Here is a 16,290-nt window from a genome sequence, read left to right as displayed (position 1 = left end):
CCAACACTTTGAGCAAAAATAAAAATTTGCTGTAGTTCATTGCACATAGATTATCATTTGGAAAAACAATACCCACAGAAGCAGTTACTGCTTGACAGTCTACTATAATTGCAGAACAGTCTCTCAGGTGTGATTTGTTTTTTGCTAAATTTGCTTTAGAGGATGCTAGTGATACCTTTGAAGACATCCTCATTCTATTGATGTCAAGGGCAAAAATTCATACTGACTTAGCAGGGGATGTATTTAGCCTTATAAAGCAGAGAAGCAAGTACAGGAAATACTCTGTCTTACATTTCCTGTGGGAAGCTCTAAACTGTAGCTGTGACATGTTTCCCATTCCCTAGTCATGGCTTTATCTGGTGATTGCAAGACAGATTGTGCTCATTTGGTTTAGCCATGGGTCAGTCCCCACCAGAAAGAGAGGGACAACCCCACAACCCAGTGCTTCAATCTGAGTGGGACTGTGACTTCTCCATACACGTCTGAGTTTGATGTCATCGTTGATGTTGAGGATGCAGCTCCAAAATTCAACCAGGAGCCAGTTTATGTACAGCATGGTACTTAAAAGAATTTACAATCAAATTAATAAAATTAAATCATTATAATTTATTAGGAGCTGAAAGTGACGGTTGATTCTATCCCTTTTGCTCATTTTTACTTCCATTCATGAGATTACATGTTTACCAAGCAGTGTGCTTCATGTGCCAACATGCAGGCTTCTGAAGAAAGCAGGGGAACACTTCACCCCTGGTGCTGCTGGTTCCTGGGAGTGCTCCAACAGGAGCATACACGGCTGCTCTGAGTGCCCTGTGAAGGCAGAACAAGGGGACTGGCAGTGTTGGGGTGAGAAATGGATGCAGAGATGTAACTGAGCAGAAACACTGCACACAAAGGACAGAGAGCCTCTTGCCACATGCAGGAAGCAGGAGCCACTTGTGGGGCCTTCTTAAGATCAGAGGGTGTGATAACCTGCAGTCCAAACCACAGGCTGCCCAAGAGACCTGCCTCCAGCTCCTGCCTCTCCTCCTCGGAGGCCACAGAGGCCGCAGCCCTTTGAGCAGTACCGAGGTGTTGGACCTGCGGGCTGTCTGAGAGCCAGGTGAGAGCCAGGACTACCAGCCGAGCCACCCTCCTGGTGGAGGTGACAGATGCTGACCATCTGTGTTAAACCTGTGGTGGTTTCACCCAGCTGGGCAGCTGAAATCCGCCACACCAATCCCTCACTCCCCTCCTCAAAGGGAAAGGGGAGAAAATATGATGCAAAGGGCTCAAGGGTTGAGATAAGGGCGGGGAGATCGCTCAACAATTATCATGACAGGCAAAACAGGCTCAGCACAGGGAGATTAATGTCATATATTAACCAACACCAGCAGACTGGAACAGTAAGAACTAAAAGCAAACTTAAAACACCTTCAGCTATGACATGGGGCTGCTGGGCTCTGCTCATAAACGCCACCCCTGCAGCCCCCTGCTACCAACAAAACCTTGCCACGTAACCGCAGACATGCCCTGTTCACACATCTGTGCACAACCAGCAGCTGCCACATGGTGGATCCCTCCTCACTGTAACAAAGCCAGAGATGATCCAAGCGTGAACAAGTCAGCAGAAGAGAAAAATGGAGCCAGCTTCTTGCCCCACAGTCCCACCACACAGCTCTCCATGGTCAGGACCCTTGAGCAGATCACACTGTCACGTTTTGGGGAATTTCAGCTCTGGTCTGCAGTTTCAAGCTGTCAAGGCTGTACTGCTTCCTGGACCATACAATCTTTTCCAAACAAATAGTTTGGATTTAGGTTCAGACACAGATGTCCGGGATGTAAATCAGCTGCAGATACAACTCCTACTGTGCCTACGTGTAAGTTATGTCTCTAGGATCTGTTGTAGCCACAGGAGTCAGGCAATGCAGCAGAATATAGTCAATAGGGTGAACAAGTCTAGGGCTGACCAAATGTGGACAGTTTTAGTGTAGACCTTCTCTGAACTAGGACCAAACATGCCTTGCCTTCCATTGTTTTTGTATGTTAGCTCACCTTCCTCAACAGTAGTGGCAAATCTTTTCCAATGCAGCAGTGTTAGGAAAGCTTGCCTTTACCCCTCCAAACCAGCAGCCCACTGGCAGCATTTCAGGAAAAGACCTGGTGATCCCCTGCTCTAAGTATGTACCAAATCAGCCTGTTTATTGTTACTTATTGTTATTTCTGCCATGCACACAACCTTAACCTGGCCAGATAAAACTGTGACTAGAGAATGGGAGAACATGTCACAGCTACAACTTAGAGTTTCCCATGTGAAATGTAAGACAGATTGAGTATTTGTTATACTCACCTCCCTGCTTTATAAGGCTAAATACATCCTCTGCTCAAAGTAGCAAAGCTCATCAGGATCACCTCCTCTTTACACTACACAGGCTGAGTTCCCAACTTAGGGAAGCACAGGCCCAACTAAAATAATAGCTTGAATACACAAATCTGCTGTTGCTTTTGTAGACACGGAGGGTTTGGAGCATCCTTTGAACTCCTATATTTGTTGTACTGCACTGTTGAAGTATCACTACCTACTTCAGCAACAATGATGTGCTCCTCAGTTACTTACTCAGTCCTTTCATTGCATCTTGTCCATTAATTAGGCATTAACACACTAAGATGACAATGGCTTGATTTTTTACGTTCTGCATAGAGTGGTTAAATCAATAAATAGGTAACCTCTGAAAACATGATGTGAATAGCCACCCTCAGACACAGTGGTCCAGGCAGTGGCCCCATCAGGGCTGTCGGTGAGCGCAGCACATGCCGCTGGACCAGCACAGCGAGGCCAGCAGCACCCAGGCTGCACCGCAGCTTTGCACATGCTCCGTGTGCCAGCACAATCCCATTCACCCTCTGAGGCTTGTTTGTCTACGGGCAGCACTCTGCTGCTGAGGCTGGGAGAGCTGCAGCATCTCTCTGAGATGCTCACAGGCAGCTTTGCTCACTGAAGACGTTTTTCAGAAGCTCGGCTGAGCTTCCAGGGATGTCATTTTAAGAGCATCCCTAGCAAACAGAATATTCCGTCCCCATCAGGCTAATGATCATGTCCTTGGTTTGACAACAACATGCAAACATAAAGCAAGTTTAATTCTCTGACAAGAAGATGGGTGACAGCTACTACTGAATTGTTTGCTCTAATATGTGGAATTCCTCCCTGGAAACCCCAGAGATGCTTTTTGCCTGGTCTGGTTGTAAATAATGAGATAGATCACAATGGATTTCAGTTCCTCATCCGTGTTTGATCAGCACAAAGGTAAGTCACTGCTCCTAATTTCAAAAATCTGTGGTCCTCCCAGGCAGATGTACTAATGTTACTTGGCAGAATGAATGGCAAGAATTTTGGGGAAAGATCAGGTCTCATGGAGATCTATTTTTGTTACATAGGAGGGAATCCCCTCCATCAGTTTCAGGCATGGATATTTCAGCCTAAAGCTAAAGTTATTTTTAAAGATAAAATATTTCAGCAGATAAGCTACAGCGTTTGATTGCTCATATGCCTAACATTGAGAGATGAATGCATGTATTTATTGCTTATATTGTATATTGGTGCTTTTATGAATATATATATTTATAAAACAATTGCCACATTAGCAATCAAAGCAATTTAAAATGGAGTAAAAAATAAAGAAAAGCTGGTTTTCCTAATCTACTAATTTGTATACACTGAGAGGACTAGGTGGTGATAAGTGATTGACTTTGCTTCAGTAAATGTTAGCTGTATCGACAAGTATTGCCATAACTATGAATTTAAGATACAGTTTAAAGAACCGAAGTGAAGATTTTCTACATAGTAAGGTTGCTATGGAAATACTAATGTCACTTTATCATGTGTTTTAAAGTTAAATGGTTGAATTTCATGTATTTGTTTGCCTGTACGGGCTTTTCTCTCTCGTAGCTGGTATTTCCCTCTGTACAGTGGTATTCCTTTCACATTCTCAGAGCAGGAAGCAGTCACTGTTTGATTATCTGTGTTGCAACAAATTTCTAAGTCAGCTTGCAAAATCATTTGTATGCAGTGGCTCCAGTTTCCAGTGCATGCCTGGAAAGAGTCACAGCTGATGTAGCCATGCTGGCCCCACCAAACAGGCTGAGGCACGTATGCGTGCCACAGAAACACAGACAGGTTCTCACAGAACATGTGGAAGTCGTGTTTGGGACATTTTCCTTGAAAAGACAGAGGTACGGGGCTGACTGAGCTTTGGCAGCACCCAGCAGCCCTTGTTGAGCTCTCCTTCTGCAGGCAGTTTGTGCTGTACCCCAACACGGCTGTGCTTGGAGCTTGGGGAGGGTGAGGGGACACCTTGCTCAGCGCTGTGGGGTGGCTGATGGGCACAGGGCGGATGGAAGTGGTGCGGGCAGTGAGGCTGGAGCAAAACCAGGGCTGGCAAAGGAGCAGTGAGGTCTCCGGATGGATAAGAGAGCATAGAACAGTGCAGGAGACCACTGATCCAAAGCACTTATCCGGATAGAAAAGAGAGAGCTGGGAGGTAACATCTGTCAGTACCTCCCAGGACTTCTGCTCTGCTCCCCTCCTCCTGCCAGGACTCTGTGCACACCGACCCCATCCCTGTGTCCACCCAGCTGTGTCCTCCCTCCCCAGGGCCACACTCTGCTCACAGCACCTCCCCAGCAATACCCCCCTCCAGGTACACCCACTGTCCCCTCTCCACCACCGCTGCAGGAGCTGCTGGCTCATCAGAGGCTCAGACTTCAGTGCCTGTACTCCCCACTCACTGCGTGGGAGGAGGACAGGGAGCGCCTGCAGGAGCAGGCAGCGCACAGCAAGGGAACACTGAAACCACTAGTTATCGCACAAAGAGAGCTCTATTCGAGATGTGGAGTGCACGGTGAATTTTAGCTAAATAGCATGTTAGTCCTTGACATATGACACATTACCAATTTAAGCAGGAAGAGTATTTTTTAAGGAGAAGGAGCACGCTGCTCATTGGAGCAATTTATAAAAAGGTATAATTCTGACTAGCTATCAAGCACACCAAATCAGTATCTGTCAGCCCAATAAATCCTCCCCTACAATCCCATTCTCCACCCCACCCACCAGAAAACTCCTCTCAGCTACAGGTCAAAAAAACAAGGTTCCAGGCTTAAAAATCACACTGCCTCTTTGCAACACTTCCTGTGGCATCACTCATTAATAGCTTATGTTACTACGAATAGTGATAGCAGTAGCAACGTGGTGCTTCAGAAAGCCATTATCAGACCCTGCTCCCCTCTCAGTACTTGTTAGGTGCCATTCAAATGTGTGCTGTGCTGTACTCGGCTTCTGATGTTAGCCGTGTAAACAGAGGAGCCAGACAAATACTTGGACTGCTACACTCATAGCCAGGCACACACACAGGTTATTATTTTGTTAAGCAATCAGGAAATCTGTAATATTAGAGAAAAAGTTACAATTTCCAAGATTTGCACTCATCCGCTATCATGCTAAGACCAGGAGGTGCCCGCCACTGCTGACATAGGTTATTCCCGTACTTCCGGAGAGGCACATCCCATTACCTGAGACATCAGGGAGCTGGGAGAAGGGGATGCTAACTGCATCCACTGGATGCAAAGGTTTTTTTTCCAGTGGTAAAAATCACTGCAAAGTGAGATCACAGTGGTGCATTTCAGTCCATGTTTGGGATTCGTTGTCTTTTGGTGAAACCAGGCAGCATCTTTTTGTTGAAATCACATAGCTGTCTAGTATCGTGTCCTGATGATAAACCCTGGAAAATCACAGGAGTTTGGCTACTGGGTGGGTGGGGAGCGGAGATGGGGTGCAATAGGGTGTGTTTGCATGAAAGAGGGAAGTAAATTATGTACATAAATATTTCTTCTCCCCAGTTAACATAAATTATACTGTCATCCATCTTTCAGTTGTAAAAATTTGTGAATTTTAGCAGTGCTAAATCTATCATTGTCCACGCCATGTACACTAAGCTAACCTGCAATGACTTCATTTAGATATTTGAAACACAATGCAATAGGAAGCGAGCACTTACGTACATCCAATATTCACTTTACTAAACAACAGATCAACCGACATCACAAATTAAGTAAAGCAGACATCCTTCACATGAGAATCAGAGGAGTGTTAGTGTCACAATCAGTGTAATTTCATTGCTATAAATCCTGTGATCACTCTGTATGTTTCTTTATACACCTCCTTTCATCCCCAAAGACTCATCCTATCTGGAACAAATGACATGCTTTAATACTGCAGCTTATTTCAAATAGATTGTCTTTTAAGTTTGGTGCTTTCTCAGCATTTTAGCTATGAAAGAAAATGTCACTACCTTGCATGCCATTTGGTCTTTGCTCTTTAAGGCTCTTCCAGACCTTCCTACAGCACTGCTGTGCCAGCCTGTTGTTTCTCCCTCCCCATGCTCCACATATTGGCTGTTAGTTGGACCTTCTTCCTTCCTGAAGCTTCCTTTCACCAGTGGCACAGTATTTTTCCAAAATACAATGCATCTGAAACAGCACCAGTGCTCACTGGCATTTACAGAACCGAAAGACAATAAAAAAATTAAAGCTAACACATTTGCAGACAGAGGGCCAGGCATTTGGCTGTTTGTGATCCCTTTATGGCTCATGATGCTAGTGCCCCAAGATGCAGCCCAGCTCCCAGCAAGAGAGGAGGGAGCCACTCAGTGCCTCACTGTCACTTTCCCAAAATGCCCACTCTCCAGACCATTCCTCCTTTGCCCAGGAAGGTTTCTGCCAAGAGAAAGGCCCTACAAATTTTGCAGCCAGACCCCCTCATTCCTGGACAGGGTAAATTGGAGGAAGATGAAACAGGAGACACCACATCACCTGCAGCCAAGTGCAGCCAGGGTGAATGCCACCCAGGACCCCTTGGCTTTTCCTGCTCCCTGTCCCTAAGAAGCACCAGAACACCACACGTCTCTCTCGCCCTCTCCCTTCACCAGAGACACTGGTCATGTTAGAGACACCCTGGACACTCACGCCACTGTCCCCTAGCAGGCGTGAGGTCCATGTCTGCTAAGAGCAGGTGCAAGGAAAACTCATTCATCTGTTCATTCATCCATTCATTCACTTGTTCATGCATCATTCAGAATTTGCTTCCTCTCGTTATATAGGAGAACAATTGCTTTGAGGACAGCAAAGCCACAGGGGAGAAAGCATTTTGGTTTCAGTTAAATGAAAAATGGTAGAGGGAATCTGTGTCCCAGGTGCAGGTGTGCATCCATGCCTTTCATCTTCCTGCTACCTTGCCCTCTGGGTAAGCAACTGTTCTGCTCAGGAGATGAAGAATTTCTGCTCAGGAGATGGAGAATTTCTTTTCTGCCTGGATTGCTCTACTCCAGACTTACAGTAGGAAAATGTAACGGTTATTACAAGGCAAAACAGCAAAAAGAATAAAAGTTATATGTGTAATGGATAAAAGGAGGTGATGACCCCTTTGATCTACTGTATGTACCTATACATCTAATGATTTCTTTCCCCATGCCAGCAGCATCTTCTCTGCACCAGTCCCATAAGATAGCCACCACATGCAGCTGTGAGAGGCATTTTGTCAGTGCTCTCAGCTGGTCCCTCCTGGGTACCTTCAGACTGGCCAAGGGAAGCAGTGCCAGTGCTGAATGCCTGCCTTGTCCCTTTTGCATCCCAGCCCATTGCAAAGTCTACTTTAAGTACCAGACCTGATCTTGTTTTAACATCTGTTTGCTGAGTTTAACAATTGTGAGAGCAGTTTGCAGACCAGATTTGATACAGAAACTTGATTAATGGACACTGTGGTAAAGTCTCTTCTTTATTCATGTACTAGTCACTGATGATGACTGTCCAGATGCAAGGGCTCTTCACGTCCCCCAATCCTCCAAGCACCCTGAGCAGCACGCAGGTCAGAGCTTCTGGGCCAAATGATCAGTTTGTTGAGTGATAGACTCTCTACTAGAACAGAAACTAAGTTAGCATTTTTAATTTACAAATTTTACCAAACGTGTAATTTAAAAGACCAATTAGAGGAGAAAAAGAAAGGAAATTCACTTCAGTGGAGTAGTGATGAAATGGGAACCTCTGCACTAGTGAAGGCAGATTAAATATCAGCTCTCTAGTTTTCCCAAACTCATAATCAGAGCTCCAGATTTGAGATACTTACCTTTCCCAGGTAAGAGTTGATTGCATTTCCATGGCAGCCAAGTTTTAAAGCAGAGAGTGATGATGGTGTCCCAGGCACAGAAGGTCTTGTGTGGGCAATTACACTGGGTTGCAAAGCCCCATGTGGAGCTAATGAGGGTTCACCTGCCACATGTTAACACAAGCATGAATAGGGTGGCAAATACTTTAAAATTATCTTTAAAGATGTTTTCTCACTCAAATATATATATATTTAATGTTTAATATAATTTATATCAATGTGGTAATATTAAAAAGACTGTACTAACACTTTTCAAATTCTCTTTAAACATCTCTTTTTCTGCACTGCTTAAGTATTTATGCTATTTCCAGAAAACACAACCATAAGGAAAAGTCATCAGTCACTTAACCTGTCTTTCTTTTAATCAACTTTCTCATGTGATTTAGGCATCAGCTTTACTTTCTCCTGTTAACAAGGTGGTGCAGTGGTGGGACAACAGTTGTGCTCTGAGTTCTGACCCCAGCCTTGGCAAACAATACATCACACTGCAGCTGTACCTTCTTCCTGAGTTAGCAGAGATCAGAAATTCCTCTTTCAAAATTAAGGATGAGACCATAGCTGACTGAAACCAAACACCTAGACCACTTCATTGTGACATCAGATTTGACCCTACACCAAAAAACTATATATATTTCATTAGACTCCTGGTGCTAAGAGGTTAACGGCCACCTGAAGCCAAAGGAAATGTAGGCATGCACAACATGGGATGAGCAGCCTAGAAGCATGTTACTAGTAAAAGAGAATCCATAAACAAGGAAAATCTCATTCAGTCCTTTAGCAACCAAAATCTGTTCAGGGTCTGGTCCTACAAGACAGGCTTGTGAAGGTTTTCCTTCCATTGCAAGGGCCACAAAAAATAATCACTTGTGTTTAAACTCAGTAGATAGAAAGTCATAAAAATAGTGCAGCTTCAAACTCAGTGCTTTCCATGGAAAAGGATAATGAAGAGAGCAACATGCTCCGCATTGGTCACCTGTGTGACTCGCAGAGTTGAAAAGTATGTTCAGAATTCCAATCCCAATGGATAATGCATTGCCAAACATTGGCAGCTAATAATTTTTACTTCCAATAAGAGTTTCTAAATTATAAAATGTCATATAAAAGCAAGAAATAGACATGCAAGCATATTTACTAACCTAGCCTAACAAGCAAAATTAGTAAATGTTGTCATTGATTGTTGAGTGCCCGGTAAAGCTTCTAAACCACTCAGGAATATAATTTCTCCTTAAATTAATCATCTCAGTGATGTGTTTAGCTATCAGTGCCTCTGAAACTAATTTGGCTTAGATCAAGCTGTTGGGCTTTCGCTAGATTTGTCCCCTTTGTCTGCTTCACAAGTTAGGGACTTCCTTTGTCTTCTCTGCAAATCTAGTCCAAAATAGCCCTATGTGCTTTTCTGAATATTAAATTTGAATACATGACTTAAGTACATATTGGTACATGGTTCATGCCTATTTCTAAAAATAAAATTAATTTTCTTGAGATTAGTTCATAATCTCACCAAATATCAATGATATTTTCATGCACATAAATATATTCCCACACAAAACCATGCCCTTCTGTCATTTAATTCTTCTGTTTTGCAGGTAGCTGTGCTTTTAGATAAGTCAAGGGGAACAGTAAAAATGCCACATTGGCACAGATTTACTGAGGGTGTTGGGGGACTGCTTGTGGTTTGCATCCCTCCCTGTTTTAAACAGGCTCTGTGTCTCCCCTTGTCACAGACCTTGTAATTTTAAACTGCTCTGGTCTTTGTTTCAGATTTTCCCCAAAATCTTCTCAGGAACTGAGGAATAAGGTGTTTTTACAGTAGTGCTTGGGTCTAAGACATATCATTTAAAATGTTGGGTTTTTTTTGTTTTGTTTTGTTTTTCTTTTTATTAGCCTTAACTGTTACTTAGCTCTTAGGTTTGTTTGGCAATCGGCTTTTCTCTGCCATCTCTAGAATAAAATGTATAGAACTCTGCCCTCCCAATCTACTGATTATAGTCTTCTTGATGATTATCAATGTTTTCTGTGAAAATAAGTATTTGAAGAAAGCACACCCCTTCTTTAGCAAACCACTGTCAAGTTTTGTGATAGGATTGCGGGTCTCTTCCCAGGGCATAGCATCCAGTGGAAAGAGCTCACAGCTGACTAAAATAAGGGACAATACTGAAACTGTAAACACCTGTTGTGTTCCAGTGTCATCCTATCTCATAGAAGTGTAGTCAGTAATATAATGAGCCAGCTCAGTTATTACTTTATTGTTTCTCAATTCACGATGCATTAATATGAGTATGATTTCTTATAAGAGGTGGAAACTTTCCACAAGTTGTATTATGCCATTTCAGCATCTATGTCAGACAGTTTTTGGAAGAAGTTAATGGTGAAATAAGTTTCAGATGACTAAGAAAAGCCACTGTGCTGTTTGTATACACTTCATGCCATTTCAAGTTACAGAGCTGTGATGGTTTTCCTCAGGTGGGCAGCTGAGCTCTCTCACTCCCCCTCCTCAAAGGGCAGGGGGGAGAAAATATGATGAAAAGGGCACAAGGGTTGAGATAAGGACTGAGAGGTCACTCGACAATTATTGTGATGGGCAAAACAGACTCAGCACAGGAAGATAATAAGACTTATTGCCTATTACTAACAAGCTAGAGAAGTGAGAAACGAAGGAAAGAAACCAAAAACGCCTTTCCCCCATCCACCCTCTTCCACCTGCTCCCCCTGTGTGGTGCAGAGGGAGGATGAATTGAGGTTGCTGCCAGTCAGTAGCACTTCATCTCCACCGCTCCTTCCCGGTCCCTCTCTGCCCCTGCTCCCCATGGGGTCCCTCCCATGGATGCCGTCCTTCCCAAACTGAGCCTGCGGGGGCTGCCCACAGGCAGCAGCTCTTCAAGCACTGCTCCCACAAGGCTCCGTCCCACGGGGTCCATCCATCCCCCAGGAGCAAACTGCTCCAGCACGGGTCCCCCACGGGTGGGGGCAGCTCCCCCCAGTCCCCCTGCTCCTGCGTGGGCTCCTCTCCACGGGCTGCAGCTCCGGCCCGGGGCCTGCTCCTGCGGGGGCTCTCCATGGGCCGCAGCCTCCTCCAGGCCACATCCACCTGCTCCACCGGGGGCTCCTCCACCCATGGGGGGGCTGCAGCGTGGAGATCTGCTCCATGTGGGACCCATGGGCTGCAGGGGGACAGCCTGCTCCACCAGGGGCCCCTGCACAGGCCACTGGGGAACTGCTGCTGCCTGCCTGCAGCACCTCCTGCCCTCCTGCTGCACTGCCCCGGGGGGCTGCATGTAGGGCTGGCTCTCACTCCTTGCTCTCCCAGCTGCTGTAGCACAGCAGGGTTTTTTCACTTTCTTAAATCCGCTCTCCCAGAGGCACAAACAATATTGCTTGTTGGCTCAGGGCAGCAGCGGGCCTCTGAAGCTGGCTGAAATTGGCCCTTATCTAACATGGGGCATCTACTGGGGTTCACAGAGGCCATCCCTGCAGCCACCCACTACCAAAACCTTGCCATGTAAACCCACTACAACATTCACACACATTCAGTGAAACATGCTATTATTTTCACTGTTAATCATTCGTACTTGCTCTCTGCTTACTCATGGATGTACTCCTCCGTATAGGTGATGCAGCAGAAGAGATTGACCTGACTGTAGTTTACCAAGCAGCAGCTAATGGTGATGTGAACACACTAACTGCAGTGATTCGAGAAGATCCTTCCATCCTGGAGTGCTGCGACAGTGAGGGTAAACGGGGGCTGAGCTTTTTCTCAGGGGATTAGGGGCTTCAGATTCCAATTAAACTTTCCATTCTTAAATCCTGATTTTTGTGTTCAGAAAATTGTGCTTAGTAGCAGAATATGGGAAATTTGAGTTATTCTTTTGAACATCCACTAGAAATGCATAATTTAGAGATTTCTTTTCCCCTGTAACTCTAAGGCTTTTTGTTTTTTTTTTTGTTTTTTTTTTTTTTCTTACAAATAAAAATAAGCTTATTTAACATAAACAAACAGAACTGTATCAAGAATTTATCTTCTTCGGAAAGGTGCTTGAGAAACTGCTGTCCTTTCAAGGAAGGAAGAAGATTTTTATCAAAGCTAAATCCTATAAATTCTATACATCTCTAGAGTAAAAGTTTCCAGGAATTTGCACTTTAAAAGTATGTGCACAGGTACAATTAAATTTGAAATATTTTGTTATGTGATTTTTTGCCAAAGGGCTAACTGTACCATATGCAATGAACTAACTGATCTGTTTAATCTGTGAGACTGCATTCCTTTTCCTTTCTGTTCAGATTTCTATATAACACTGTTACAAAGCACTCTCCCATGGCTTAGTTTTATATGCATCCATTTTCCATGTCTATTAAAGCTACAGATCCCCGCAACCTTTTTTCTAGAAAATCTTTTTTTAGTCAAGAGTATATTTTATTGCAATTTCTTTAGAAGGATTAATATTAACACCATGTATTCAAATCCTTATCAGTACGAAGGGCTCTGAGTGGAGGTAGACTGATTAAAAACAGGAAGCATTTCAGCTCCAGCTCCAGTTGTTTACTAGGTTGTACATAAAATGTAACTAAGACCAGTCTTGCAAGAAAAAATATGGGGCTGTATCCTACACATATGGCAGAGTGTGCATAACCTTAGCTTGAATAATGTGTATTTATTTGCTCAACAGTCTCACTGAATTCAGACAGAATAATTATTCTTCAGTTGTGCCTTGTTGCATGTTATGGCTTCTAACATTCAAATTTATTCCCATTTTAGTAACTTGAAATTGCTTTGTCAGATTATGCAGGAAAGACTTTGCTGTTGTTGAGCAGTTAACAGAATGGAAGGAAGGGGAAGCAATTAAATTATATTGTAATATGGAGTATTAAATAAATCTGATTATTAAGTTTGAACATAGATTTCAGTCTCTTTCCAGCACAGGAATGGTTTGCAGAATATAAAATAAGTTCTCGTGATGGCAGAAAAGAAACTACTCCAGGGCAAATCCAGTCTTTAAAATAAGTTGTTGTCTACATAAAGCATCATCTCAAACACATACAGCTTTGCATAAGACATAGCTTGATTTCATACCTCTTTTGAACACATAACACAAAATAAAGCTGTGGTTCGAGAAAATTAGCCAAACATAACCTGGCAACTATTCACTTTGAAGAATATCAGCCTTCAAAATGGTGTACAAAGTCAATAATTTGTATGGTAAACGTGTCAATAGAAAAACAATATTTATTCCAGACGTAAAGTTAATGAAACAAGGCTTTTGCTCTGAAGTTATGTTCTTTCTGTAATCAGTAGCAATCTAGCTGGCATGGGAGTTACTTCCTGCCTGAAAAAAAGCTGAGCAGAGCTGTTGGAGAATTGTGAGAGAAAGGACTTGTTAATTTGCCAGTGCTAACATCAGCAAATAACAAAATATATCTCTCTTATGGCTTTGACAAAATAAAAGTTGTAAAAGAACACTTGACTTTCTTCCCCAGGTTGCACACCTTTGATGCATGCTGTGTCAGGACGCCAGGTCGATACCGTGAAGCTTTTACTGAAGATGGGAGCCAATATTAATACACAAGATGCTTGTGGACGTACCAGTTTATCTGTGGCAACTTATCTGGTACCAAGTCTTGGGGGAGGAGGATGGAAAGATAGGTGGAGTGAAGAGAGGAAATAAGTAGAGCAAATAAGATTTCTGTTTGTATTACAGAAGGGAAAAAAAAAAAAAAAAAAAAAAAGACAAAATATTGGGTTCTAGATAGCAGTGAAGGTCCTCTGTGTGGTTTCAGGAGTCACTGGTTTTCTGTGCACTGGAAAAGAGCTTGAAGCTCCTTCCCAGCTTTAATACGAAGATTAACTTCTCCCATCTCACCCTCCGTATCAGATTTTCATGCTGTAGGAAACATATTCCTATCTCAACTTTGGGTGGCCAGCAAGCATGTTTACCTGTACTCCCCATGACCTAGGGCATTGGTTTTCCCTTCATTACAGAGCTGGACCTTGAATGGCCAGGTTCAAGGTGCTGCAAATATCAGCATAGATACTCAGTTCTTAAGCAAATCCAACCCCCCACTAAACCCACATGCAAGTGACAGTAGGGGAAGACATCTCATCAAGAAATTTGGGAAGGGAGATGTGGTGCTGTCTGTCAGAAACGCCAAAAGATGGTCCTCTTTTCCTTAGTCTGCTTTTCCTCACTAGAGGGAATTCAGATCTCAGGGAGAGGATGGGGACTAGGTTAGTTGGGCAGAAGGGTTAACCATAGGCTTTCTTGACTCGTTGGAAAGAAAGGAGGAAGGAATGTTTACCCATAGTGCTTGATATGAGTTCTGGCTGGATGACTGCCAGTACATTTAAACAGATATAGTGGCAGCCTGAGTAAGTCTCATCACTTGCATCTAGTTTATTCCTGCAATTTCAAGACAAAAACAATGTTTCTGCTAAGCTATTAGACATTCAGCCAGAAAATATGTGTAGAAAGAAGCAAAACATGCTTATTCACAGACACTTATTCAGTGCAAGGGGCATGCCTCACTTACTTGAGGATAAACATTTCCTCTGCCAGATATTAAAAAAAAAAAATCCCGTAATTAGTGTCATGCTCCATTTTTCCTTCCTCTTTTCCCAGAGGGGAACAAATATTCTTTGGAAAAAGAGAAATGACTGGAAAAGATTTAAGCCACCCAGGCTTCAAAGTTTCCATTTCAGTTTCTGTGATGGATATAATCAGAGGTCTAGAGAGCATTGGCTGTGATGTCAGTCCAGAGAACTGAATTCAGCAGAGCTCCATGTTCAAAATCACATGCAGAATTCGGCAGTCCTGTACTTCCACCAGAAACCACAACAGGGATGTTCTGACTTTCCTCTGTGAATGCTGGAGATGTTGATCCAACATAGCTCATACAGGAGGCAATGGTCTTTATCGGTTGCTTGCAGAGGTCTGAAGAAAATACTTGAACACGTACTTGACTTCCCTGTGATTTAAGCATATGCTGAAAAATTTATGCAATTGCAACCAGGTTGTTTACATGTTGTTTTGCTGAAGTGATCAATAGAAGGTTTTAGTCCAAGAACTGATTCATTCCATCTGTTCTCGTGCTGTTCTTAGCCTACCATTGTCACTAATTCAAACTTCTGCAGCAATGTTTGTAAGACCACACTCTGAGGCTCTTTAGTATTGATTTGCCTTCCCTGCTAAAATCTCATAAAGCAAATAAGATTAAGTGCTCTTGTTCATGGTTTAAACTAGCATAATTAAATTCACATGCAGGAATATGTGTAGCATTTGCTGGTGATACAGGAATTAGCAGATCTTTAATCACTGTTTATTCATTCACTGCTTGCCATAGCTGCAGGAAAAGAAAAAAGAAAAAAAAAAAAAAAGAAGGAAAAGGAAAAAAAGGGGGAAGGAAGAGAGAAGGGAGAGGGGAGGGGAGGGGAGCGGAGGGGAGGGGAGGGCAGGGAAGGGCAGGGAAGGGAAGGGAAGGGCAGGGAAGGGAAGGGAAGGGAAGGGAAGGGAAGGGAAGGGAAGGGAAGGGAAGGGAAGGGAAGGGAAGGGAAGGGAAGGGAAGGGAAGGGAAGGGAAGGGAAGGGAAGGGAAGGGAAGGGAAGGGAAGGGAAGGGAAGGGAAGGGAAGGGAAGGGAAGGGAAGGGAAGGGAAGGGAAGGGAAGGGAAGGGAAGGGAAGGGAAGGGAAAGTTTTTCCATTAAAATCAATGGGTGAGTTACTCTGAGACAGACTACAAAAAAAAAAAAACATACTGAGTAGGGAGAGACCTATATTGGAGAAACAAAGTATATTTCCTCAGGTGGCAGAAACAGCTAGGGTCACATATGAATGTCAGAACCACCAAGCAAGTATCTAGCCTAATGCATTTTACTTTTTTCTTTGACATGCTGTAATTTCTTTTTCAGGGATGGCTGGAAGGCTGTGTAAGCCTGCTCAGAAACGGTGCTAAGCAGAACATACCTGATAAAAATGGAAGGTTGCCACTACATGCTGCTACTGCAGAGCCTGATGTGAGGTATGTCTCAGGCTCCACCAGCATTTGCTGGTTGAATCTCAACAGGTAGTCCCCAAAACCATCTACCCAGCCCAATGGGGAGCCCATCCCAGGCTG

At 43.6% G+C, this 16,290-nt stretch overlaps 1 protein-coding gene across 1 annotated transcript in view; it reads left to right on the top strand.

Moving 5' to 3' along the window:
* Window positions 1–3,240: 3,240 nt before the first annotated feature.
* Window positions 3,241–16,290, top strand: part of ANKRD55 (ankyrin repeat domain 55) — a gene marked incomplete at both ends in the record, with an annotated part of 49,084 nt that continues 36,034 nt past the window's right edge. The window contains 4 exons of the mRNA XM_082784137.1: window positions 3,241–3,310; window positions 11,797–11,919; window positions 13,661–13,791; window positions 16,085–16,194. Coding sequence (XP_082640263.1) covers window positions 3,241–3,310; window positions 11,797–11,919; window positions 13,661–13,791; window positions 16,085–16,194 — 434 coding nt within the window. The remainder of the gene's footprint in view (window positions 3,311–11,796; window positions 11,920–13,660; window positions 13,792–16,084; window positions 16,195–16,290) is intronic.

This window comes from Aythya marila (genome assembly GCF_965140915.1).
Source record: "Aythya marila genome assembly, chromosome: Z".
NCBI lineage: Eukaryota > Metazoa > Chordata > Aves > Anseriformes > Anatidae > Aythya > Aythya marila.
This window is presented reverse-complemented; position numbering and strand designations above follow the sequence as displayed.